At 38.8% G+C, this 26,388-nt stretch overlaps 1 protein-coding gene across 1 annotated transcript; it reads left to right on the top strand.

Annotated features, from left to right (window-relative positions):
• Positions 1-1,195: 1,195 nt before the first annotated feature.
• Positions 1,196-21,714, top strand: LOC142452752 (amine sulfotransferase-like). Its single transcript, XM_075553976.1, has 6 exons — positions 1,196-1,334; positions 4,396-4,604; positions 10,258-10,384; positions 11,354-11,448; positions 16,996-17,182; positions 21,593-21,714. The coding sequence occupies exons 1-6, from the start codon at positions 1,196-1,198 to the stop codon at positions 21,712-21,714; spliced, it is 879 nt and encodes a 292-aa protein (XP_075410091.1).
• The last annotated feature ends 4,674 nt before the right edge of the window (positions 21,715-26,388 follow it).

Raw genomic sequence — 26,388 nt, 5'->3', positions numbered from 1 at the left:
AGCAGGTAGGTTTGGCTGAAGTTTAAGAATTGAGCGAAGCCTGGGTCTGTGGCATGATCTTGCCTAAGTGGTATAGGATTACTAGGAATTTGGCCACCTCGCCCATGGTCTAAAGCGAGGTGGCCAATGCGTACCCTGGTGAGGCTATAAGAGAGGTGGTCCATAATGTGTCAACCAGACCCCGACCAGATGCAGATAAGATGTTTGAGCCTGTGAATTGGTGCACATTGCTGCTAATTTAGATGACCTGTCCTGATTTGACTTTGCTTAGGGATGTGAACTCACAAGGTTCCAGCTAGAATGAAGATTCTTCTCCTCAAAGGACATACTTGTCTCCTCAGTGCACTGGGTTGATAGAAAGGGACGTATAGAAATTGGATACCCCAAATGGGGATAGGTGAGAATATAGAATCTGTACACACCACCCAGTGATATTTCCCCATTCTGCATCATTACATGTGACTTTGTGAGACTGCAGAGGGACTTAAAGATAGTGTTGGACTTGAAGGACTTGAATTGGAGTGGGCTGGGATGTTTTCCTGGTATTCAATTTTTTCTAGATGTAAAGCTCTCTCTTATACATTTTGAGAGTCACTGGATTTGTTTCTCTAGTCACCCTAACCTTACACACAAATCAAGTGACATAATGTCTCAGAAGCATCTTTGAGAGAAAGCAGATTATTTATGCTCTGGAAAAAACAAATAATTAAAAGTATATTGAATTTCTTATTGCTACAACAATGAAAAATGGAAAGTAAAAACCATAAAATATTAATAAGCTATAGTGTTGGAATTATACACTCTGTGTCCCAAGGTTTGCATACAATCTTAGTTCTGTGTTCTGCTTGCTGGGTAAATCTGAGAAATTTAATTAATATTCTTCGATTGTACGTTTGAAATGATGATAGTACCTCATTCAGGTGAGTTTTGGGAATACTGTTAAAACTCTTAAGAATTTTGATTTTCTCACTCTTAAAAATAATAATACTAATAGCAATGCCTACTTTATTGGGTTATTATAAACATAAGTGATTTGATATTTGTGAAATGTTTAAAATGATAAATGAGTTTAAAAGATATATGACACTTAAATGTTACCCATATTATATTAAGTATTCCATAGCTTTAAGTTATTTTTTATGAAATACTGTACACTTGAAAATAATATCATGTTTTTATTTGTAGGTGATTAATAATGGATGACAACACATATTTACTCAATTTTAAAGGCTATAATTTTCTGCGTCGTATGACTAATATGGACCAAATAGAAAGTCTAGAAGATTTTGAAATTAGAGATGAAGATGTCTTCATTGTCACATATCCCAAATCTGGTGAGTTCAGGACTGGATCCTCTGTTACCTGTCATTACTTTGGTTTCTTCACATGTGAATGCACATATTCGACATCACAGAGGTACAGAAAAAATTTATATAAAGCATAAATATGTATGCCGTGAGGACATTTACAATGGATATGATGTCAACTCTGATGAAAAATATAAAGAAATCAAATATGGAGTTAAGAACAATTACTTGCTAGGTGATGACTTGTTGACATGGGAGAAAATATATTTCAGACATGAGAATGTTTTCATTAACAGAACATTAACCCTACCTGCTACTTCACAGAGAGCAATGGGACCATTTGCTTCCATAAAGATTTAGCCTTAGGATGTCTGAGGAGCATTTCGAATCTATGGCATCCTAGAGGATCACTATGACTTGGAATTGACTTGGTGACAGTGTATTGAAATATTCTTGTTGTTTACATTTGATGGTAACAAAAATTCCTAATGCATTTTTACTTGTATATGAATAGTAAGGACATCATTTTGAAGTAAATTAAATTGTCCTTGAATTATATGTAAAATCCTTGGGGTAGATGATTCCATTTAACAAAACTGAAACTTTTATTTTATTTCCACGATTTATTATCTTTGGCAACCGATTTTGCTTAATGTTAGGTAAAGCACGATAGTCCATGGAAGAATAGGGCACCTAAATCAGGTTCAAGTCTCTGGGCATCACACCCAATGCTTTTTCCACCCTGAAGGGTTCTTGTTCACTTTGAAGGGAAGAATATTCAGTATCTCAAGATCCTCCATAAATTACATCAACTCTACAATGTCGATAAGTCAATTAAGCAGTAATATTTGTAATATTTATGGCACTTTGCCTCCCAGATCATTGGTGGTATATCTATGAATATAAGAGCAAAATTTCTAACCTCTAATACAAACCAAATCATGAAAAATAGTCTGTAAAGAGGGTACATTTATTTCAGGGGTCAAGATTGCTTGAAAAACTTTGAATCTCTTATTATAGTTGACCTGCATTCCTAGACAACAGAAAATCCTTCCTGATCATTTCAGGAGATGCAGAAATCCATTCAATAGTATCCAGCATTTATTCAGAATGAACACTATTAGCACAACAAGGAAAAAGTTAAGTTCTCATTAATCTGATAAGGGAATCTACCAAAAGACCATAGCAAATGTCATATTAAAGACAGAACAAAGTGAAATATTATGTTTAAAATCAGACCCTAGACAAAAGTGGGGGTGGGGAGTAAATGGCATTATTGTGATTGTGGCTGCAAGGTGCTGCCAAGTCCTTTCTGACTCAGAGCAACCCTAAGTTTGCAAAACAAAACCGAGGTCCTGGGCCGTCCTCACAGTAGTTCTTCCCTTGGGCCTACTGTTGCAGGCACTATGGCAGTTCAAGGGCCTTCCATGTCTTTGCTGCCCCTCTACTTTATCAAGCATGAGGCCCTTCCCAAGCACATGGGTCTCCTGACCACATGGGAGAAGTTTATGAGATGAAGTTTCTCTGTCCTTCCTCTAAAGTGATTCTGGGTGTTATTGTGTCCTTACAAAAGGACATTTCACTTTGAGGAAAGTGAGAGAGCTCTTAACAGGGGAGTAAAGGGAGCTTTGAAGCACATATTGTTGGTGTTTCATCGAGTCTATCCATGCAGCCTTTCGGCTGTCCCTCTTTCCCTAGGACATAGATGAAAGGGCATGTACTCGTTCTGCCACTCTGTTTGAGGGCAGACTCCAGGGTTTGTGTGGAGAGGAATGGGACACTGTCCAAGTTGAGGGCCTCATGATTGGCCTCAAGGTCTTCCTTCAGTGCGTCCGACAATGTAGAAGGGCAAAGGATGATTCCTTAGTATGCAATACAAACTCTGTATGTGGACCACGCAAGACTTGGCATTAAGTATTGATGTTGGATAGGGATTTCAGATGAAGGGTTCTTTCGTAGACCGAGAATGATCAGTTCATTTTAAAGTATACCTTTTTCTTGGAAGTGCCAGCATGTGTCACTTAATGTCGACAATACATTCTATGAAAGAGGACAGCATGTGAGTTGGAGACTGCACGCACACTCTATTACAGTTCCATGGGATCCTGCTTCTGGATCTCCTTGTTGCCACTCCGGAAAGTGCTGGTGCTGCTGGAGCTGCTGGGAAAGCCTTCGCCTGGGCAAGGGCAGCACTGGCGATTGAGAGGTTCTTCCTGGAGCAGAGGAAGAGGAAGCCAGTGTGGAGGGAGCGGAGAACAGCACGTCCCACCTGAGGGTCAAGTGCAGCCATGCACCCACAGCCACACTTCGTGTGCACTTCAGAAATCCAGAAACAAGGGACAAAGCCATGTTCTCTGTTCCACAACCCGTATCCCATCTAAGATGCAGTGCTGCAAGGCTCCAGGTTTGGGTTTTTAAAACCAATAGATGGGAATAATAAACAAGAGGAGACTGATTACCCTGAAAAAATAACAATAACAACAAATCCCAGGTAAGACCATAGACATTTATATGTATTTGGAAATTATTTAAATGGTTGATAAGCAATGCAGACCTGGATCTCATTCCAAAATCTTTTTCTTTCCAGACTGTGAAGACTCCATGTATTAACATTATCTCCCACAGGATGGAATTTTCCAACAGATGTCATTCCATATTCCATGATGCATAGAATCCACTACAGATGTCTCCAAAAAAAAAAAAAGCCTTTGACAATGATGACCTGTCCCCCCTTCTGTTTTTTTTTTATTTAATCTTTCCAGGACTGTCAATTTAGCATGTGGTTGAGGATGGTCCTGGTGGATCACAGAAGGTGCTAAAACCACCTTTCTTTCATGTGTACATTTATTTTTATTTACAGGGAAAAAAACTGCAAGGCTTGTCTTAAAATTTTAAAGTGGTGGAAGTGGATGATGAAATAAAGCAGAAATAATTAACCTTCCAGGAATAATTGTACATTTTTTCATGGCGTTATGCCTAGAGCACCAATATCAAATCCAAAGGGGCAGAGGGAACATGCAGAGCATGATGACTACATCTACTGTTATGAATCAATTTGTATTTGAAACAAGATTATGTATTTTTACAGGTACGATCTGGACTCAACAGATATTGAGCTTGATTTATTATGAAGATCACCGTAACAGGACCTCACACATGGATTCATTGGATAGAGCCCCATTTCTGGAGTATAATATTAGGAAAGTTGACTTTTCCAACTGCCCGTCTCCTCGCCTATTCTCTTCCCACCTGCCATATTATTTAGCTCCAAATGCCCTCAAGAACAACAAAAGTAAAGTACGTTGTAGAAATTTCCTATAGACTTTTAATCCGGACATGTCTTGTTCACAGGCCTTGTTCATCCACTTTCTTTCAAATGCTTTAGTTATTTTATTGCAAATATTTTATCTTATATGTTTAGCAAATGTATAGGGTATGTTAGTCTGGGGATATTAGAGAAATAAATCTTGGGAGAGTCATATTTGTATTAGAGATTTATATACAAGAGCACTTGAATATTGAGAAAACATCCCATTCCAGTCCAGATCAAGTCCACAAGTCTGATATTAGCCCATATGTCTGATAACAATATATGGATTCCTCTTCAGACTCAGGAAACACATGTAATGATGCCAAATGGAGGATGATCACACGCCAGTGAGTGGGAAGTCTTGTGGATCCAGTGGCATTGTAAGCATGTCAGCACTGGCTGGGTCTCCATGTGGGTTCTCCAGTTCAGGGCACTAGTGTCATTCCATGTGCCTTGTCAGCTACAATGTCTCCCAGGCAGTGAGCCAGCAAGAGAGTATATTCCACCTCCAAGGAGGAATACCAGAGTTCCCAGAATCCTTAGGAGCAGGCCATGCCCACACAGAGGCCTCATTGGCTATGACCTGATTGACAGGCTAAACTTCACCCATTCGCTCTTAATCCTCTCAAATTGCCAAACGATTGTATAACTACCAAATAGAGTATCACACATATAAACATACCTTGGATCACTATGCATGTGTCCATGAGATTATGTAGATGAATACCTTTCATGTCAGCTTTTAATACTCCTTTTATTTTCATGGCTTGATAAAATTTCATTGTAAGCTACTATTAAATCATTCATGACTGCTAGGTTACAGCATGTACATTTCATATGCTATATTGTAATAAATATTCCTATAGATTTTTGTACTACTCTAGTCTAGTAAAATATGTTCCTAAAAGTGAAATATAAGAACTTTGCATGTTAGTATATTGTCAACTTGCTTTTTATGAACCATCGACCTCTACTTCTTCACACAGCATTCAAGAATGTTGCTTTCCACATCGGAGTGCTTCTTTCTGACCATTGAAATGATGGATTTGGCTAATGCTGTACATAAAACCCAAAACAAAGAGAAAAAACGAAGCAATTCTCGTGACCTGAATTACATATAATTTCTAACAATTGAACATCCTTTTAGAATACTCTTAGGCTTTTAAATGTCTTTTAATAGTTTTGTGCATTTTTCTTTAGTTTGTTTTCCTTCTGTTTGTTTAGCTGTTGTCTGGAGTACTTACAATCCCTGAGAGGTGTAAATGGTTGACACTTGATCTATAAAGTGTAGGTTGGCTGCTCTCTTCACTTTGGTGGCTCAGACCTACCCATTAGCAGCAAAGGTATAACTCCTAGTGATCTGCTTCCATAAAGCTTACAGCCAAGAAATCTCTCTAGAGCAGTTTTACTCTGTAGAGAGAGAACTCACGGGCACCAACAGATCTGACATTGTGGCAAGGGAGTGAATGCATTTGTATAGAATAAATATATTCCCAAGAAATAGCTTATCTTTAAAAGTTGTTGAAAACCTTTGATTTGAAATAACCAGTTCGTTAGTCTTTCCTCCATAACTTCTATTTTTAGTGTCTTGTTAAGATATTTTAGTGTCTTGTTAAGATATTCTTCCACCACAAGAATAGGCTTTATCTAAATAGTGTCCACCTTTATTTTTGGCAATAGATTAATATTTGGTTATAGATAATACCTAAAATCACATGTCCCATGAGGTGTGAATATTGTGTTATATTTGTCCAACAAGTCAGTTCATTGATTCAGCATTATTTAATAAAGAATCTCCTTTCCCCAATATTTGGAACCTATATTTTGATATGCTAAATAATCTTTTCTGAGTCTGCATTCTTTATTCCAAATATTGATAGATCATTCATCTAAGTCAGTTTTTACTGCTTTAAATATTACAAACATGAAAACTTTTACTCAGATAAAATAAATCTTATAACAATTTTTTAAATAATTTGATCCCTTAATGATTTTAGATGCCAATTGGAAGCTATTACACATGTAGACTAACCATGGGGTAATGGTTGACAGTGCAATATTCCAACATTCTATCCAGTACCATTCTAAGGTTCTTTATTTATTAGGTCTACTTTTATAGCTTCTAAATATGTTTAATATTGATCTTCATAATCACTTAAAACATTCATTTTTTGATTGAACCAATTCACAGTATATTTGCTTAATTTTATTGCTTTATGAGTGTAAATTTTTTACACTATGAATTTTCTATTTAAATATATATTTTTATAAAAAACACATTGGTTTACTATTTCTGTACTCTTTAATATATTTTCTTGGCTCTATTGTTCTTTTCTTTTTATGTTTCTCATACTTAGTTTATCACCTTAACTGGTAATATGTCTAATTTTTAATTGTTTCCAAGATTTTCTTTCTTTACTATGTTACTAGGTAAAATGTGTAGGGGAAAAATATTATGACAGATATCCTGCTCTTTTATGGGTTCTCCAGCATTTTCTGTAAATTAGGTCTTTTGTTTTCGGTCTGCTAGGGATTCTCAGGAACATATTAGTTAAATGTATTTTTTCTTAAATTACTTGAAGCTTTAACTTTACATTTGTTTATTCACAGAAGAAAAATTATATCACATGTATTTGGTGAGATCACTCTGAAGAGTTCTCTTTTCCCCCTTTTCCTCATATAGTACAATATAAGTAATTAATTAACCTAGGAATACCTCATTCCTCGATTAAATCCTACTTGCTGACAGAAACAGAGAAGTAAACGCACAGTCAAAGATTGATTCTGAGTCACAGTGACTTGGACCGGGCTCTGAGGCTGTAATATTTATGAGAGTCGATGACCTCATCTTCCTTCGATGCTTGTTCGTAGTATAGTATTTTTTCTTTAATATACTGATGGAGGACACTTTTTAAAAATTTTCCACTCAGTTTTTTATCATCAATTACTTTTAAAAAGCGATTTATGATTTTCTATGATTATTCTATCTTTGGCTTCAATATGAGAGTTAGCTTCCTTTTCCTAAATCAGCATCATTAATATTTTCAAAATAAGTTATAACACTTCATCTAAATTTCAAAAATTTTTGAAACAAATGAAAATATATTCTGTTATTGTAGGATGAATTTTTTCAATTCTTGATTTGATCATTTTCTTTCATTTCTAATGCTGAAAATATTTTAATTCTTTCCTCTTTTTTGAAAAATCATTTTATTGGGGGCTCTTACAACTCTTATCACAATATACACATATCTATTGTGTCAAGCACATTGCTACATATGATGCCATCATCATTTTCAAAACATTTTCTTTCTACTTGAGCCCTTGATATCCGCTCATTTCCCCCCTCTCCCACCCTCCCTCACTCATAAACTCTTGATCATTTTTTTTAATTCCCATGTCTTACACCAACCGCTGTCTTCCTTCACCTACACTTCTGTTGTCCATTCCCCTAGGAAGGGGTTATATGTAGATCATTGTGATCGGTTCCCCCTTTCTCTCCTGAACTTCCCCTTACCCTCCTGGTATCTCCATTCTCATTATTCGTCCTGATGAGTTCATCTGTCCTGGATTCCCCGTGTTGTGAGTTCTTATCTGTATCCGTGTACATGCTCTGGTCTAGCTAGATTTGTAAGGTAGAATTGAGTTCATGCTATGAGGGGTGGGGGGAGGTGAGGAGAAAGCATTAAAGGACTAGAGGAAACTTTTATGTTTCATCCGTGCTATCCTTCACCCTGACTAGCTAGTCTCTTTCTTGTGACCCTTATGTAAAGAGATGCCCAATTTTCTACAGATGGGATTTAGGTCTCTACTCTGCCCTTCTGATTCACCTTGATATGATTTTTTGTTCTTGGTCTTTTATGCCCGATACCTGATCCATTCTGCACCTCGTGATCACACAGGCTGGTGTGCTTCTTCCATGAGGGCTTTGTTGCTTCTGAGCTAGATGGCCGCTTGTTAATCCTACAGCCTCTAAGTCCCCAGACGCTGTAATATTTAATATATGAGCACTGTCAGCTTTCTTCATCATGTTTGCGTATGCACCCATTTTGTCTTCAGCGAGTCAGGAAAGAAATTTGAAGTTTCTTGGGAGGCTAGGGGTGAAAAGAGGATCCGAGACCAAGGGCTCATGTAGAAGGAAAATGTTTTAGAAGTGATGATGGCAACATATGTACAAATGTGCTTGGTACAATTGATGTATGGATTGTTATAAGAGATGTAAGAGCCCCAATAAAATGATTTATTTTAAACATCTTAATAATTAAAGAGAAAAAATTTTACTTAACAGTTGTCTTCATTTTGCCTAAATTTTTGTTGCATTGTTTTTTTCATTCTTAAATTTAAATGTGATTTTCGTTGCTCTAAATTTATTTTTAACTGTATGAGTATACCTCTATCTGAGCTCATCCTTAGGTGTCCTGTTGGCATAGTGGTTACGTGTGGGGCTGCTATCCTAATAGTCAACAGGTCAAAACCACAAGCCACATCTCCATAAATTTCTGTCTCAGAAACCCACAAGGGCAGTTCTACCCCATCCACAGGAACCCAAAAATCTGAACTGACGTGATGGCAGCCAGTGAGTGAGTGATTCATGCCCTGCACTACATGATTGGGATATTCTAGTGTTTTTATTTTGACACACTCTGTTGTTAATATTCATGAACTCACCCATGGTGCATATCTGCATGAGTTTCCTTAGATTATCCACCCTCAATAAAATTGCAAAGCAATAAATATAGGAATAATCAACTTATTAAGATGATGCTTTTTTTTAAAGAAGATAGCCCTATTAATTTACATTGATTCATAGACTCTTGTACTTAATCTTAGCGCACTTTTAAGTTTAGGTCCATTTGATTCTGTGAGATCTCAAATGGAACTTAATTTTCATTTCCCTACTCAATAATAAGAGTATCTATGTTTCATGTCTTTATTTGCCTAATTATGTCTTCTGAGTAGTGTGCATTGCTCAAATATATATTGCTTCCCTGCTATTTTATTTCGCTTTTATAAGTTTTAAGGTATATTTTAATAAACATAATTTTAAATGTTATTGTAGGTAAATCAAGTTTTATTTTTAACAGAGTTTTCTTGTTTTAAAAAGTTTCCTGAAACTAGAAATATCTCTTCAACAAATAATTTCCATGACAAACTTTGTTTTCACATGTAAAACTTTGACATTTTAATTCATTTTAGTATGTTATTAAAGAGTTACTACCAGTTTTTACACCCAGATGTATAATCATTTGCTCTAAAACCATCTACTAAATAGTTTTCTCTCTCCTCGTCATCCCCACTCTTACTGTGTTTAGACGTCAAAGGTCACATATTGCTGGGGAAGGTGAGTTGGGACAGTCGCTGTGGAAACCAATGTGCAATACATGCAGGTCTCAGAAGTGAACAGCTCCACTCTTAGAACGCGTCATTCCTACTTGCACATGCACGCAATGTCCTGTGAATAGCGTCATTTATTGGAACACTCTAATAATAAAGCTATCTGAACAATTTTCATAAATAGTAGACTAAGTGAACAATTTATTTTGAATTAGTGTAATTATAAATTATGCATGTGTAAAGAAACTAGGATGAATAAATAAAAATCATTAAAGCATTTCTCTGCCCCCTCACCCACCCCGGCAGATTATTTACGTCTACAGAAACCCTAAGGATGTAATGATCTCATATTTTCACTATTCAAAACTTTTGGTTACATTAGAAGATGTAGACAATATAGAGCAGTTCATGAAAAGATTTCTTGATGGAAAAGGTAACTATTTATGAATCAAACAACTTGTTTATGATGTTCTGATGACTTCTGGGTAAGTTCTCCAGTTTAAGGAACAGAATTGCAGTTAGAGAAGGAAGATATTTCAAAGTAGACTATATATGAGTAATTACTATTGTACATGATTTTATGACACTGACCTATTATTATCAATTTATGAAAGAACCACTTTGAGGAATGTAAAGGTCACAGAGGCACATATTTTAGGAAATCTTTTCGTCTGATCATAAAATAATCACAAACATCTAGCAATTGATATTAACTAGGTCTGGAGTGGATGCCCTGGATGATATAAATGTTAACACACTCAGCTGCTAACCCCAAAGTTAGATGTCCAAGTCCTCCCAGAGGCACTTCTGTAGAAGCCCCTGCAGTCTGCTTCCCCAATATTAGCCACCACAGACCCTCTGGAGCATAATTCTATTCCACTGACATTATTGAATTTGTAGGAGTCAGAATTAATTTAACGGGAACAGTTTGTAATCCAATGAGGAATACAGACTGGGGCAAAAAGCTCCTAGAACACAAAACAAGATCTCACTTGTTTAGAATATGATGTGTTCTATTAGTGTTGATAACTAAAGTTGCTGTTCAGAAATCTTAGACTAGAGAACATTGGGACAAATAAAAACATATTTTAAGATACAGGAACTAGGAAAAATGTTAAAACTGTGACGTTCTTATTACTGCATTGCTGCTTTCTGATGTACATAAAGTATCTTTCTATAAAGAAAATTCCCAATAAAATTATGTGGTTGTTCTGTATGGAACTACCCATTTTCCAAGAAGATAATGCAGATGTTCAGTATCAGGAAATATATGTTCTCTGAGAATAGAAAGACAGAAAAGATAATATAGTTTATTATTTTTAAAATGTAACAACTTTTACTGTTATAAATTTTAATTATTAACTTAAGTAATTCTTTATTTTCTCCTTAATTTTCCCCACAGTGGTAGGAAGCCTTTGGTTTGATCACATCAGAGGCTGGTATGAGCACAGACATAGTTTCAATGTTCTGTTTATGAGGTATGAAGACATGAAGAAGGTAAGATCAGAAGGTTATATTATTGTTACTGTGCTTCCCCACAGTTCTTTCTTCTTTTGGTGTCAGTGAACTACGTTCTTTTACTTCTCAGTGAATCTTACTACATACTCCAGCTCAGACTTATTTTGGGACTTCTAATTTGGTGCCTGACCCAAGTCCTGGTGTTTCAGTTGCCTCATGTGCATATGAAAGTTGGACATTGAATAAGAAAGACCAAAGAAGTATCAATGTGTTTGACTTATGGTACTAGTGAAGAATGTCGAAAGTACCATGAACTTCCAATAGAACAAATAAATATGTCTTGGAAGAAGTACAGTTAAGGTGATCTTTAGAGGAAAACATTGTCTCACACACTTTGGGCATGTCATCAGGAGAAACTAGTTCCTGGAGAAAGATGTCATGCATGGTAGAGTAGAGGGGCAGTGAAACACAGGAAGGCTCTTGCCAAGCTATACTGGCACAGGGACAACTCTGAGAATGGTCCGGGACTCGAGGTGTTCTGCTCTGCTACACATAGGGTCGCTATGAGTTGGACATAATTCCCTGGATTTACCTACAAAACAATTTCTGCTCATCTTTTAATTAGAATCTCTTAGCGCTGGCTGAGAGGCCTCTTCTCAATGCTCTCAGCCTTTTATCGTCTCATGCAGCTGCATGTAGCAATCAAGGCACAACCAAATTTCCAGACAGCTGGACATAAACGAAGAGGGAGGGGAGCATGTGGATCCCTGGGATGAGAAGCCATTCTGAAGGAACGACACATTATTGCCACACGTGAATCTGTGTCCTATGATGTATACCCTTCCTGTTGTATACAGAAATTTCAAATGTAGATTTTATGGGAAATTGGTTTAAAAATTTAACAACTCAAAGAGCTTTCAAGAATCATGTAAACAAGACAAAACACATTTGAAGTTCTCTAAATTGTGATCTGATTACTGTTTTAAAACAAATTGTATTCATGAGTTTATTTTATAATATTGTATACCTACAATAGGACAAGCATGTAACTAAACAGAAGGTTCATTTTAGAGTCCATTATTTACAGAGTTTATAATTAACATGTAAGGTTTGTGTTCATTACAAGAGTATAGATAATGTAAAAACATGGTGTTATAAAGTACAAGTGCAGATAAGCTGTTATCAAGGAGATATTACATAGCCAAGATGTTCAGGATGTTTCTGGCGGAAAGTGACTTTGAGACCACAAGTAAAACTAGGGGAGAAGTGGGGAGAAGTGGTCCAAATGAAGAAAATGAAACATGAAAATACACAGGTGTATAGCAACCTGATGATATAAGGCTTACAGATAATGTTAGTGAATTTCTATTGATTTTATTTTCATTCTAAAACAATAAGGAGCCCTTAAAGAGCTATAACAAGGATAGAAATGTGATAAAATGTATATTTTTAGAAGAGCACTCTCATGATGGGTTCAAGGTGATAACTATGAAGAAAAACAGACCTGTTAGAAACCTGTGGATGAATTCCATCAAAATAATGGTGCCTTGGATTAAGGTAGAGTCACTGTGATATCACTGCCTCCATCTCTGGAGAGGAACTATGGAGCTCAACTGTGTCATCAACTGGAACAAGGCTGGTGGCCAAGCCTGGAGGGGACCATCTTGGTGGTATGAAGAGGGTTGAAACAGTTAGAAATTGTCCCTTCTCAGGGGAAACCAGTCCCTAACACATCATTACGGGCCCTGTAGGTGCAATTATACAGCGATAATAAGTAAAGATCATAGTTAAGTTATACAAGCAAGAGAGATAGAAGAGAAATATTGAAAGAAATGGAGTCAGACACAATTCATGGTAGCTTGCTCACCTCAGCCCACTTGGTGGTCCACGTGGAAGGAGAGAGAGATTTTAATGCTAGTCCAGGCTTTTTATATTCCCTGGGGACATGCAAGCCCCCTATATACAGGTGAGGACAGACATCACAGAAAGTGGTTGTGCTATAGGTAATACAGTAATGATAGGGGGTGGTCTAGGGAATTACACACAGCAGGAAGAGGAGGGATTGGGGGTATACATGTGACAAGAAGGGCAGATCCTAGATACAGGATAGCAGCCTAACCTTGGATGCCACAGAGCAGCTTGGCCTATTTTCTGGCTCAAGTTTTTGTTTTTTAAACACTTTATTAGGGGCCCATACAACTCTTATCACAATCCATACATATACATACATCAATTGTATAAAGCACATCTGTACATTCTTTGCCCTAATCATTTTCTTTTTTTTCCTCTTTTCTTTTTTTACATTTTATTAGGGGCTCATACAACTCTTATCACAATCCATACATATACATACATCAATTGTATAAAGCACATCCATACATTCCCTGCCCCAATCATTCTCAAAGCATTTGCTCTCCACTTAAGCCCTTTGCATCAGGTCCTCTTTTTTTTTCCCTCCTTCCCCGCTCCCCCCTCCCTCATGTGCCCTTGGTATTTTATACATTGCTATTTTGTCATAGCTTGCCCTATCCAGAGTCTCTCTTCCCCCCCTTTTCTGTTCAAATTTTAGAGATCATTAATCCATTGTCTCTAGCAGCGGGGAGCAGGTCCACAGCTGTGGTGTGGGGAGACAGCAGTCTGGCAGAGACTGCCTTCAGGGAATATGCCTGTGAGCATCTGACCTCCCCTACAGTCCCTGAGAACCAAAGTATTATACCTTTGTGGCATCCGAAGTGAATTAAACTCTCATGACCAAATACCAGAAGAGTTGTAGGATGACATCAAGAACAATGTACGTGGAGACAGTCAGATAGAAAAGAGGGTAAAAGGAAGAAAACAGTGAAATGAATATCATAAAGACTCTGGAACTTGCTTTGAATTTTAATATGGTAGAGTCGCTGGGGGAAAGATGATGAGGTGAAATTGCAAAAGAGAACACAACACAAGGTGGCTGTGGGAGACAAGGTAAGCTATAGTAATGTAATGGACAAGAACCTCACATTAGAAACCAAGAGTAAAGAGATCACTGGACTTTTCTCAAACTACAGGAACTGGGGAAGAAATTCAGGTCAGCATTAGTAACATTGAAGGATTGCATGGATAAAAAATTGAACTACACCGGAAATAGCAAAAAATACCATAAAAGGTGGAAATTCACAGGCATTGTACCCAAAAAATTGGTTGATCATAAACAACTTCAAGAGATAAGACACAATCTCATACTGACTTCTTCCTTGTCTGGTAGACCTCAGCCCCCTTGTCTGGTAGACCTCAGCCCCTCTACCAAGTCTTCATCTCCTTGGTCATGGCATCCTTGTACTGTGTTGCTTCCCTCATACCCTGTATTACTCCAATCAGCATTCTGAAGATGTCTTTTGTTGAAGATCAATGTCTGTTTCTTCAATGCCTGTTGTGAGGTTTACGGTGCCTTCTGCTGTTGTGTTTTGTTTATTCTTATTTTCTTATTGAGAGTGTTGAGGTATGTTTAGGGCTGCATGTCATTTTGGAAGAACTGGGTGCCATGGCCTTGGGAGATGAAGGCCCCTGAACTCTTTCTTTGTGTGACTGTTAAGAGTGGTTTCAGGGACTACCTGTGGCCTACCATGGTGGTAGGTTGGAATGCTGTGTAGGTGAGGTGCTATTCTGACTCAGTGGCCAGAGGCAGATGGGGGCCTTAGAGGGTAGACTGAGGCCATTGTATGTAGGTATGCTACTGAGCCAGATTGGGGCGAGCCTGCAGTGTGGGCACAGGCCTGCTCTGGACTGCCTGGCCACAATTTGCAGTCTTTTAAAAACTCTGTGGAGCCTAAAACTGGTAGATCCAGTTTTTGGCTTGGGCTGTGGTGTCATCCCCTAGATTTTGCTGTTTTATTATGTCAAAATAACAGGCTGTGCTTTGGAGATTAGAATTCTATCTACCTAGGCCAGGATCAGGTTTCTGGCAGCTTATGTTCATATGTACACAACAGAACACAGCCTGGAACTGTTTTAAAAATAATATATTTTTTCTTTTAATAATGAGTTTTTGGGATGCCATTGGATTGGGGCTGTGCTGCGTTGTTCGGCATAGAAGGGGGACTAGATGAGTTAAGTGGGTTTGGGGCCGAATGGGTCTGAACCCTCCTCCCCCCACACCCTACTCCCACTCGCTGCACTCCTGTATCACTCCCAGCTCTCTCCTGAACATTATCACAGGTTAATATCCAAGGGGCTCTTCATTTGATAAAAAATAGTGAATAATTATCTATTGTTATCCACACTTGCAGGCACAGAATTGGGGTGTAGGGAAAAGGGGATGACTAATGTAAAGAGGAAAGGGGCACCTCACTCTTTCTTGGCTGGGGAGCGAACATGCAAACCAGAATGCAGGAGTGAGGTGGGTATATATGAGGGGAATTCTGGTATGTGATTTTGTGGCTAGTTCTCAGAGATTCTCCATAAGCTTGAAGTATGAACAATTTTAGGCAGCAACCGGAGAAATCATTGGATTTCTAGGATCTTTGGTGCTGGAAGGGGTGACAGACACTGTCCCACTGGATCTAGTGAGGGATTAGCCGAGCCCCAGGACAGACTTGGCAAATTGAGAGCATTTCGGCAACTTCTACAACTTCTCTGTTGGCCAAAACCTAAGTGGGAGGTCTACAAAAAACCCGTATACTGAATCTATTTTTAGCACCCAGTCTCCCAATATTGGCCTCCTTACCTCTTCTGATCTAAGAACAGGAGCAGGAGATTACGAATTATACCTGTCACCAGTGTTCTTCTAAACTTCCTAGCAGATAGGGAGTGCCAAGTGTCCCCCTCTAAGGTCTAGTTTTTCTCCTCTTTGTTATCTATCATTGAAGTCTAACTCACAAAGAATACCAGAGAGATTGCAGAAGACAGAAAGCAGTTTCATGTTCAACTCTCAACTCCCGCTACAAAAACTAAAATCCTCTCCTTTCCAAGCCTCACAGGCTGTGGACTCCCATTTTTAGTGTGTTAGCCGCTCTAGGCAGCAGATAAGGCACACTGCTCAGTTGATCTCTTGACTGCTGCTTCCATGAGCATTGATTGTGATCTAAGTAAGGTGAAAAATCCTTGATGACTTCAATCTTTTCACAATTCATCATGATATTACCTACTGGTTCCATTGTGAGGATTTTTCCTTGCATTACCTTGTAATCCGTACTGAACTTTACACTCTTTCTTTATTACCATTTCACATTGTTTTATATTAAGCTCACTCTTGCATTTTGATTATGTTCTTTATAAACATCTCCAATAATCTTTGTGCTTTTTGTTCTTTTAAGCTTTTCAAACATCTCTACATTTTTTGATACATCAAATTCCAAAAGTGTTGGCTTATAGAACATGTGAAAATGAGCATTCAGTCCTATATTAAAGCAATATGAAGCACTCAAAAAACTGAAAACCAAGGCACTCATTTTCAAAAGAGGAGTAATAGAGCAATGTATTTTTGTCAAATTTAGACTTACAAGACCAAACTCCACACTGTAAAAAATGTTATCTTGTAATGTTATTTAAAAATTAGATCCTTAACTCAGCATAAACTGATTAGTTTTTCATACCAACTATTCCTTTTAGGATCTCCGAAGTGCTGTGCTTAAAATCTGCAGTTTTATTGAGAAAGAACTGAGTGACGAGGCTGTGGATGATGTTGTGAGAAAAGCCACTTTTCAAAACATGAAATCTGATCCACAAGCCAATTATGATAAAATTGTAAGAGAAGAAGTTGGGGTGAGAACAGAAGATGGTTGTTTCCTACGCAAAGGTAATACTCAGGACTTAAAGTATCAAAATGTAAAATGTTCCCTTATCTTCTGGCTCCAAAAGGGACTTAAGAGGTATTTCCAATATGCCTCTCTAAGTGATGCTGGTTTCTTTAGCCATCTAAGTTTACAACTAAGAATAACTGAAGAGTGTTTAAGAAACTATAACATTGTTTTTATGCAAAGCCTGACTCTTCAGTGTATCTAATGACACTTCTTCCCTTCCTTCTAGACTTGGGATTGTTTAACCTATGAAAAAGAAGAGCCAATCCTGTTCCTCACAACAATTGAAAAATGATTCATGAGCCACATATACATTTTCCTGAATATGGAAAATTTAATGTAGTATGAATCGAACTATAAAAATTTTTTGTTTGTTTTAAACGTTTTATTAGGGGCTCATACAACTCTTATCACAATCCATACATATACATACATCAATTGTATAAAGCACATCTGTACATTCTTTGCCCTAATCATTTTCTTTTCTTTCTTTCTTTTTTTTTCCCTTTTCTTTTTTAACATTTTATTAGGGACTCATACAACTCTTATCACAATCCATACATAAACATACATCAATTGTATAAAGCACATCCATACATTCCCCGCCCAAATAATTCTCAAAGCATTTGCTCTCCACTTAAGCCCTTTGCATCAGGTCCTCTTTTTTTTTCCCCTCCCTCCCCGCTTCCCCCTCCCTCATGTGTCCTTTGTAATTTATACATCGTTATTTTGTCATAATCTTGCTCTATCCGGAGTCTCCCTTCCCCTCCTTCTCTGCCGTCCCTCTCTCAGGGAGGAAGTCACATGTGGATCCCTGTAATCAGTTCCCCCTTTCCAACCCACTCAACCTACACTCTCCCAGCATCGCCCTTCACACCCTTGGTCCTGAAGGTATCATCCACCCTGGATTCCCTGTGCCTCCAGCCCTCATATGTACCAGTGTACAACATCTGCCCTATCCAGCCCTGCAAGGTAGAATTCAGATCATGGTAGTTGGGGGGAGGAAGCATCCAGGATCTGGAGGAAAGCTGTGCTTTTCGTCGGTACTACCTTGCACCCTGACGGACCCATCTCCTCTCCTAAACACCTCTATGAGGGGATCTCCAGTGGCCGACACTTGGGGTTTGGGTCTCCACTCTGCACTTCCCCATTCATTCAATGTGGTATATATACACACATATTCTTTTTTTTTTTTTTTGCATGATGCCTTATACCTGGTCCCTTTGGCACCTCGTGATCGCACTGGCTGGTGTGCTTCTTCCATGTGGGCTTTTTTGTTTCTGAGCTAGATGGCCGCTTGTTTATCTTCAAGCCTTTAAGACCCCAGACACTATCTCTTTTGATAGCCGGGCACCATCAGCTTTCTTCGCCACATTTGCTTATCCACCCATTTGTCTTCAGCGATCCTATCATGGAGGTGTGCAGCCAATGATATGATGATTTTGTTCTTTGATGCCTGATAACTGATCCCTTTGGGATCACTCGCTCACTCAGGCTGGTGTGTTCTTCCATGTGGGCTTTGTTGCTTCTGAGCTAGATGGCCGCTTGTTTATCTTCAAGCCTTTAAGACCCCAGTCACTATCTCTTTTGATAGCCGGGCACCATCAGCTTTCTTCACCACATTTGCTTGTTCACCCACTTTGGCTTCAGCAGCTGTGTCGGGAGAGTGAGCATCATAGAGTACCAATTTAATAAACGAAAGTATTTATGCATTGAGGGAGAGCTTGAGTAGAGGCCCAAGGTCCTTCCGCCACCTTAATATTAAACCTATAAATGTAGACAATTAGATCTATTTCCCCATCCTCATATATATGTTTGCATGTACATATCTTTGTCTAGACCTCCATAAATGCCCCTTGACTCCCAGCTCCTTCCTCCCTCTCCCTTGACTTTCCTCCTGCCCCACCACCATGCTCCGTCCCCACCTGGGCTACAGCTATACATCTTCTCTACACAACCTTACCCTTGATCGTTCCCCATCAGGCCTGTCACTCCCCCCTCACTACCATTTTGGGTCCCATGTTGTTCCCTTGTCCCTGTGTTTATTAACACCACTTCCTTACCCTCCTCCCCCTCCCCCACCCAGATCTGTCTGTCCCCCTGGAACTGTCTGCCTATTGTTTTTCCTCCAGATAGTTCATCCAGCCTGTCCTATTCAGACAGACCTGTGGAGACACTAACATGCACGAAAACAAGACAGAGGAAAACAAAGCAACAGTATGCAAACAGACAAGGAACTATAAAATTTTATTTTCAACTTTTCTTCAGAATCACAGGCACAGATTGAGAAAGCCATATATGACTCCAGTGAGAGCCACAGTTTTCCAACCCTGATTCTAGGCTAGAGGTTGACACTTTGAATTAGGCTAACAATGATCATATTTTTCAAGACCAATAACTTCTCCACAAATAGCATTCTTTCAACAATACAAAATGTGACTATACTTGTGGACTTCTCCAGATGCAATACACAGAAATCAAGTTGAATACATCTGTTAAGGGATGATGGAGAGCTCAGTATAAGCAGCTGGTTAGGAGAGATCAGACGTGGGAAAAGGATACCGTGGTTGGTAAAGTAGAGGGGCAGTGGAACAGAGGAGGTCCCTCAAGAGATGAATTTAAACAGTGGCTGTGTAATTGGCACAAGCATAGGAGCATGTGTGAGGATGACTCGGGGCTGGGCAGTGTTTCACTCTAGTGTACGTAGGTTCTCTATGGGTCAGAACCAACTCCAGGGCACCCAACAACACGAAGAGGCCAAGGGCCACAAGTGAAGCACACCATCAATTGCTTCTATGTAAGTGTCGGGGTATGAGTCCCCAACAAATAGGTCCTCAGGAAGGAGTTTAAGATTGGACAAAATAATGCAGGCAGACAGACAGCAAGGCACAAGGCCTCCATGTTCCAATGTCACGACCAAGAGAGTGAATGTATTTTCCGTTAGGTATATGATGTGGCTTAAAATATTTCAATACGCATACATGTCATAAAGCGATTCTATTACATAGTTAATGGGTAATACCATAAGCAGGTCACAAAATAAACAGAAAATTAAGTGAGTCATCTTGACCTAGTGCCAGTTGACCTTGGATGCCCCAGAGCGTTCCCCAGGGGAGCTGTCTATGAATCCATATCAGCAGGAGGCATCAGAAGAGGGTTTGAAATGGGCTGGGCTATAGAACTTGATTGCTCTTATCTACAGAAAACCTTCAGGCATAATGAAAGCCAGACACAGATATGATTCATAATTTATGGTAGCTCGTCTTACACTACCCCTTAATGGAGAGCTATTACAGGGCGCACATTTTTGGCATAGAAAATGTATATTTTAAAACATTTCTATATCAGAGCAATGAAGATTTTTCTCAAAATAGGGATAGTTTTCTATGCTCATGGTTATGAGAGTATAAAAAAGATAAAATACACTCGTCCAAGTTCTCCGTTTACCACATGTAAGTTTAAGTCAAGTTGACAATAATTAAAACAAGTCCAGAAGAGCTAAAATGCAACCCTGAGTATATCCCACCTGAATTTTGACGCCATCTCAAGAACAATTTGATGCCTTGAAAATTAATGACACAAGACATGATGAGCTGTGAAATGACAATATGAACTTGATCCAATAAAAATGCAAAAGATCATTTTGAAAAACGGAAATGATGAAAGATTAGAGTGGATGTCAAAATGACTCTGAAATTGGCTCCTAGTCATAAAGCAGCTACGGCAAATGCTTTGGGTTTATCAGTATATTCCTCAACAGTCAACTAAATCCAATATGTTATAATTTGTGTTCCCACAATTCTATTTACTATAATGCCAAACCCACAATTCTATTTACTATAATGCCTATGAGAATATGCCCAAAGTCAAATGTGGTCACTGAAGGAGCTATGTTACAAATCTTCATTTCTTAAAATTGGTTTAAAATGTTCTTCAAATTTTTATAAAACTTCAGCACAGACAACTTTTGAGTATGCTCTATGCCCTTGACTTTATTACTTGAAAAGTTTGAACTTCAACATTTGAGCATCAATAGTAAGGATGAAGAAATATCTTCATCATTCATTTTTTGGTCAGACTTTATTATATATCAGCCTGATAGTTTACTGCTTGCCATATAATAAATGTAGTCTTTAATACATTTGAAGATTTGTTTCTTCTTTTCAAGAACTATTATGATTCAATGGTAGCAGTTGGAAGGTTAACAGAAAGAGAAATAGACTACATTCACCATGTTGGCAGCATGATTAGGTGCATTTCATGTATACAGAGAGCTGAGGGGTTACGCCTTGTGGAAAGCTACTGGAAATATTAGCTTGACTTGGAGAAGAGAGTTAGTGGGGAGAGGACCTTGGCCTTCATCATGTCATGTTCTCCGCTAGTGACTGTCCATGTGCTTACCTCACCAGGTACAATTGGAGACTGGAAACGTCACCTGACTGTGGAGCAGAGTGAGATGTTTGACAGGATCTTCCAAAGGAAGATGAAAGATATTCCTCTGAAGTTCATCTGGGATGTAAATGAGGAATAGATTTTTTATCAGAGTTCCAAAACAATCCTATAAACGCTAGTAATTATAAAGCATACTTTCATATTCTTATTGATATACACCTTTCATGTGATTGTTAATGATAAAATCTCAGTCCTTTATAGACACTATTAGTGAAAAATACAAGTACATTTAAATAATGAATGTAAGTTGATGAACTCTGTGAATTGCAATATATTAAAGTGATTTAGTAAGTAGAATTGTAATAGTAATAAGAAATTTAGAAAGCTTGATGCATGAATTATAAATGTTTTCAGAAAAATTTCTGTACTAGGAATTTCTTTAATCATCTACATTTAAATTTAGAATGAGTTAAATATTATGTATTATCTTATTCTTATATTAAACTTTATTTGGCATCAAAAAGTTCTTTGACTGTGTAAATGTTATCGTAGAATAAATAAATAACTCAAATATGAATAAATGCATCTTTATAATAATTCTCCATATCATGGTTTTTGTGTTTTCATCACTGGATGAAAGGACACTTAAATATTTAAATCTTTAATTGATATATCTTGGAAATAATACGTATGATTAATGAAAGTAAAAAGAACAAATTCACCACAAAAATCTCAACCTGTTTGTTGTTGTTAGATGCTATGCATTGGTTCCAGCTCATAGCAAACCTCGTGCAGCAAAGAAAGCTACCAGGTCCTGTGCTGGTCTCACAATGGTTCTTTTTTGCGTGGTTTTCCAAAGCCATCGTAATGGGAGTTAACACAGATATCATTTACTTCCATAGTTCAATCACATCAAGCAGGATTGTCCAGTCATTGCCACGATAAGTTTCAAAACATCCTTTTCCTTCTTGAACTCTGTGACATAAGATTCATTATACCAGCCCCCAGTTGACCCCCTTAGAAACCTTTATTCTACTTGCTGTCTCTACAGGTTCATCAATTCTGAGTTTCATATACTGAAAAACAGAAACACATATCACAGAAATTCAAGGGGCACACCCAATGACAAAATACATCAGAGCCAACCCCCAAATAGGCAAACAATAAACCTAAAACATAGAGAAAATGTCAAAAGCCAGATCAGGCCCAACATGCATCAGATGGGGGATTTTTAGAAAAAATCATGGGGGATCAACAAGGTTTGAACCATTCAAGTCAGGTTTATGATTTTGTTCCCCTATAGACGACTCTCCAATGCAATCTGTTTGGGAAACCAGTTTCTTCCCATCCCCCTATGATGGATGGAGGTACATCACAAGAGGCTTATCCCCTATGTAGATCTCACCAATGTATCCTGGGCTCCCACTGTCATCCACAGCCCTCTGCAAGCCAGCATCTCACCGTTTAGGCTCTGATACAGTTTCCTTCATCGGCTTCAGATTACAGAATTTACAATACTTTGTTCGCTGATGTTGGTGTCTTTTTCCCTCTGGCTTCAATTGACAACTCACGTAGATGGCTGCTTATTTGGAAACAAGCCTTTAAGATCCCAGACACCGTTTTATCTGGGAGTTGGGCACCATCTAATTCCTTCACTGCACTTTGCTACAGCACCCATATTTTCTGTGTTCCTTTCCTTTGGAAGAGTATGAAGCGGCATCCTAACATAAGAACAAATTGCTTGTAAATTGGATTTAGGATTCACTGCAAGCCCAAAACGCATTCCTGGCTCTCTGTCTCTTTGTTTGTTTTTTTCTTTAATCTGCCTTTGGCACTCTTTAGAGACCTCCTTGTTCATTTATGATGGAGAGTCTTGTCCATCATCTCTTTGGGGTATAAAGATCTGTTCTTAATATTGTCATTGATTAGCCCCTGGTACTAACTTCTTCAAACACCTCTGCGAGAGGGATATTGGGTCAATATAGGCTAACTCTATGTCACAATACCTGAATTATTGTACAGAATCAATCCTTTCATGGCTTTATTCTATTTATACCACAATGGGAGTTGGTTGTCAGGGAAAATTTACAATAAATTTACAATAAAAAATGTCAGTTACAAGTCTGCCAGAATAATGTATATCTTAATACACTATACGGATCATTGATGTAGTAAGTCAAGATTATCCACCTCCTGACAGTGCAATGCGTTTTTATTAATAAACCATTTTATGGGGGGGTTCTTACATATAATAATAATATATCCAATACATTCAGTGGATATGTACAAATATTTCCACGAACAATTTCAAAACATTATCTTTCTTTTTGAGCCCTTTGATATCAGTTCCTCTTTATTTCCTTCCTACCCCCGGCCCTGCCATCCTTGGGAACTCTTAATATATTATGTAATGTTATTTAGACATATCTTACACTGCCCCTTCTGTCTTTATCGCTGTTTTCTGCTTCTTCAAACACCAGATATTTTCCATCTGTGAGTTCTCAGGTAACATGTGTGCTGGAGGTGGGGTCCGGGGCACGTGTTAGAGTTACCTCATTGATCTCCCTGATGCAGCCTTTGCAGCATGTTGCGTGCTTTGAAGAGCCAGAATTCAATGCCCCAGTGTCCTATGGCACTTGACCTGGGCCTGCAGGATGTATGTGCCCAGAAACTTGGGTCAATGTGGCTTATTCAGTGCATATTTCTAGGGATACTCCCCACTTAGGGTCCTTAAAAGTATTTTTAGTCATCCCCCTCCCCCACTTGGAAGTCAGTCCTTCCACTTTTCCTACCAACAGTCATGTACTTGTGCTCCCGCAGACACGTCTGCTCCCTTTTCCCTCTCCTGACCTGACTTTCCCAACAGTATCCCTTTCCCTCTGATAGGGATGCCTACTTGTCTGGAGTGACCTTGTCACCACTTTGCATCACAGTCACCTCTCAGTAGTCAACAATTGCTCCCTTTACAATTGGATCCCAGCTCCCCTGGGAAGCTCTTTGCCAAATGACCTCAAGAGACACACCTGGAGAGGTTGGAGTATGGTTCATTGGCACCAGTCAGGCTCTCTACCAGACTGTCTGGCCACCCGGTCCACAGACTGAATGTCCTGCAAGCCTGAGCTTGCGCCCATCCTGTTGCTTGTTCCTACAGTCGTGGACTCAGACAGAAACTGTCCTTTTCTTTCTTTTTTTTTAATCGTTTTATTAGGGGCTCCTACAACTCTCATCACAATCCATACATACATCAATTGTGTAAAGCACATCTGTACATTCATTGCCCTCATCATTCTCAAAACATTTGCTCTCCACTAAAGCCCTTGGCATCAGATCTTCATTTTTCCCCTCACTCCCCTCTCCCTCATAAACACTTGATAATTTATAAATTATTATTTTGTCATATCTTGCTCTGTCCGAGTTTCCCTACACCCACTTTTCTGTTGTCCATCCTCCAGGGAGGAGGTCACATATAGATCCTTGTAATCAGTTCCCTTTTTCCAACCCCACTCTCCCTCTACCCTTTAAGTGTCGCCACTCACACCGCTGGCCCTGAAGGTATCATCCCCACTGAATTCCCTGTGTGTCCATTTCCTCTCTGTACCAGTGTAAATCCTCTGATCTAGCCAGATTTGCAAGGTGAAATTCGGATCATGATAGTGGGGGGTGGGGGAGCGAAACATTCAGGAACTAGAGGAATGTTGTATTTTTCATGGGTGCTACATCACATCGTGACTGGCTCGCCACCTCCTCTAGACCTCTCTGCAAGGGGATCTCCAGTGGCCGACAAATGGGCTTTGGGTCTCCACTCCGTACTCCCCTCCTCATTCATTATAGTAATATCTTTTTGTTCTGATGATGACTTATACCTGATCCCTCCGACACCTCGTGATCGCACAGGCTGGTGTGCTTGTTCCATGTGGGCTTTGTTGCTTTTGAGCTAGATGGCCGCATATTTACCTTCAAGCCTCTAAGACCCCAGACACTATACCTTTTGATAGCTGGGCACCATCAGCTTTCTTCACCGCATTTGCTTATGCACCCATTTGCCCTCAGTGAACATATCATGGAGGTGTGTACCCAATGATATGATTTTTGTTTTTTGATGCCTAATAACTGATCCATTTGGCACTTCCTGATCACACATGCTGGTGTGTTCTTCCATGTAGGCTTTGTTGCTTCTGAGCTAGATGGTTGTTGTTTATCTTCAAGCCTTTAAGACCCCAGACACTATAACTTTTTATATCCGTGTACCATCAGCTTTCTTCACCACAAATTTGCTTATACACATATTCTTGCATTGAGGGAGTATTTAAATGGAGGGCCAATGTCCTTCTGCTATCCTTAATACTAAACCTATAAATATAGGCACATAGATCTATTTCCCCATCCTCATATATAAATATATTTGCATATGTACATGTCTTTATCTAGACCTCTATAAATGCCCTTTGCCTCCAAGCTCTTTCCTCTATTTCCCTTAACTTCCTCCTGTCCCACTGTCATGATGAGTCTCCACCTGGGTTTCTGCATACCTCTTCATTACATTACCCTTGATCATACGCTACCAGGCCTCCCGCACCCACCTCACCACCAATTTGGATCACTTGTTGTTCTCCTGTCCCTGGGTTTGTTAACACCACTTCCTTTCCCCCCACGTCCCCCTCTCCCATGAACCCCTGGAACTGTCGGTCCTGTTGCTTTCTCCTCCAGATTGTTCATCCAGCCTATCTTATTTAGACAGACCTACAGAAATAATAATATGCACAAAAACAAGACAGAACAAAACCAAGCAACAATATACAACAAAACAACAAAA

The sequence above is a fragment of the Tenrec ecaudatus genome, chromosome 7, assembly GCF_050624435.1.
Source record: "Tenrec ecaudatus isolate mTenEca1 chromosome 7, mTenEca1.hap1, whole genome shotgun sequence".
NCBI classification, from domain to species: domain Eukaryota; kingdom Metazoa; phylum Chordata; class Mammalia; order Afrosoricida; family Tenrecidae; genus Tenrec; species Tenrec ecaudatus.
The sequence above is the reverse complement of the archived record's forward strand: the minus strand, read 5'-3'. Positions and strand labels throughout refer to the sequence as shown.

Excerpts from the sequence above, each read along its gene's own strand:
- LOC142452752 (XM_075553976.1), top strand. The coding sequence starts at position 1,196 with ATGGATGACAACACATATTTACTCAATTTTAAAGGCTATAATTTTCTG. Across the intron at positions 11,449-16,995 it reads GGTATGAAGACATGAAGAAG|GATCTCCGAAGTGCTGTGCT; the intron begins GTAAGATCAGAA and ends TATTCCTTTTAG. Across the intron at positions 17,183-21,592 it reads TGGTTGTTTCCTACGCAAAG|GTACAATTGGAGACTGGAAA; the intron begins GTAATACTCAGG and ends TTACCTCACCAG.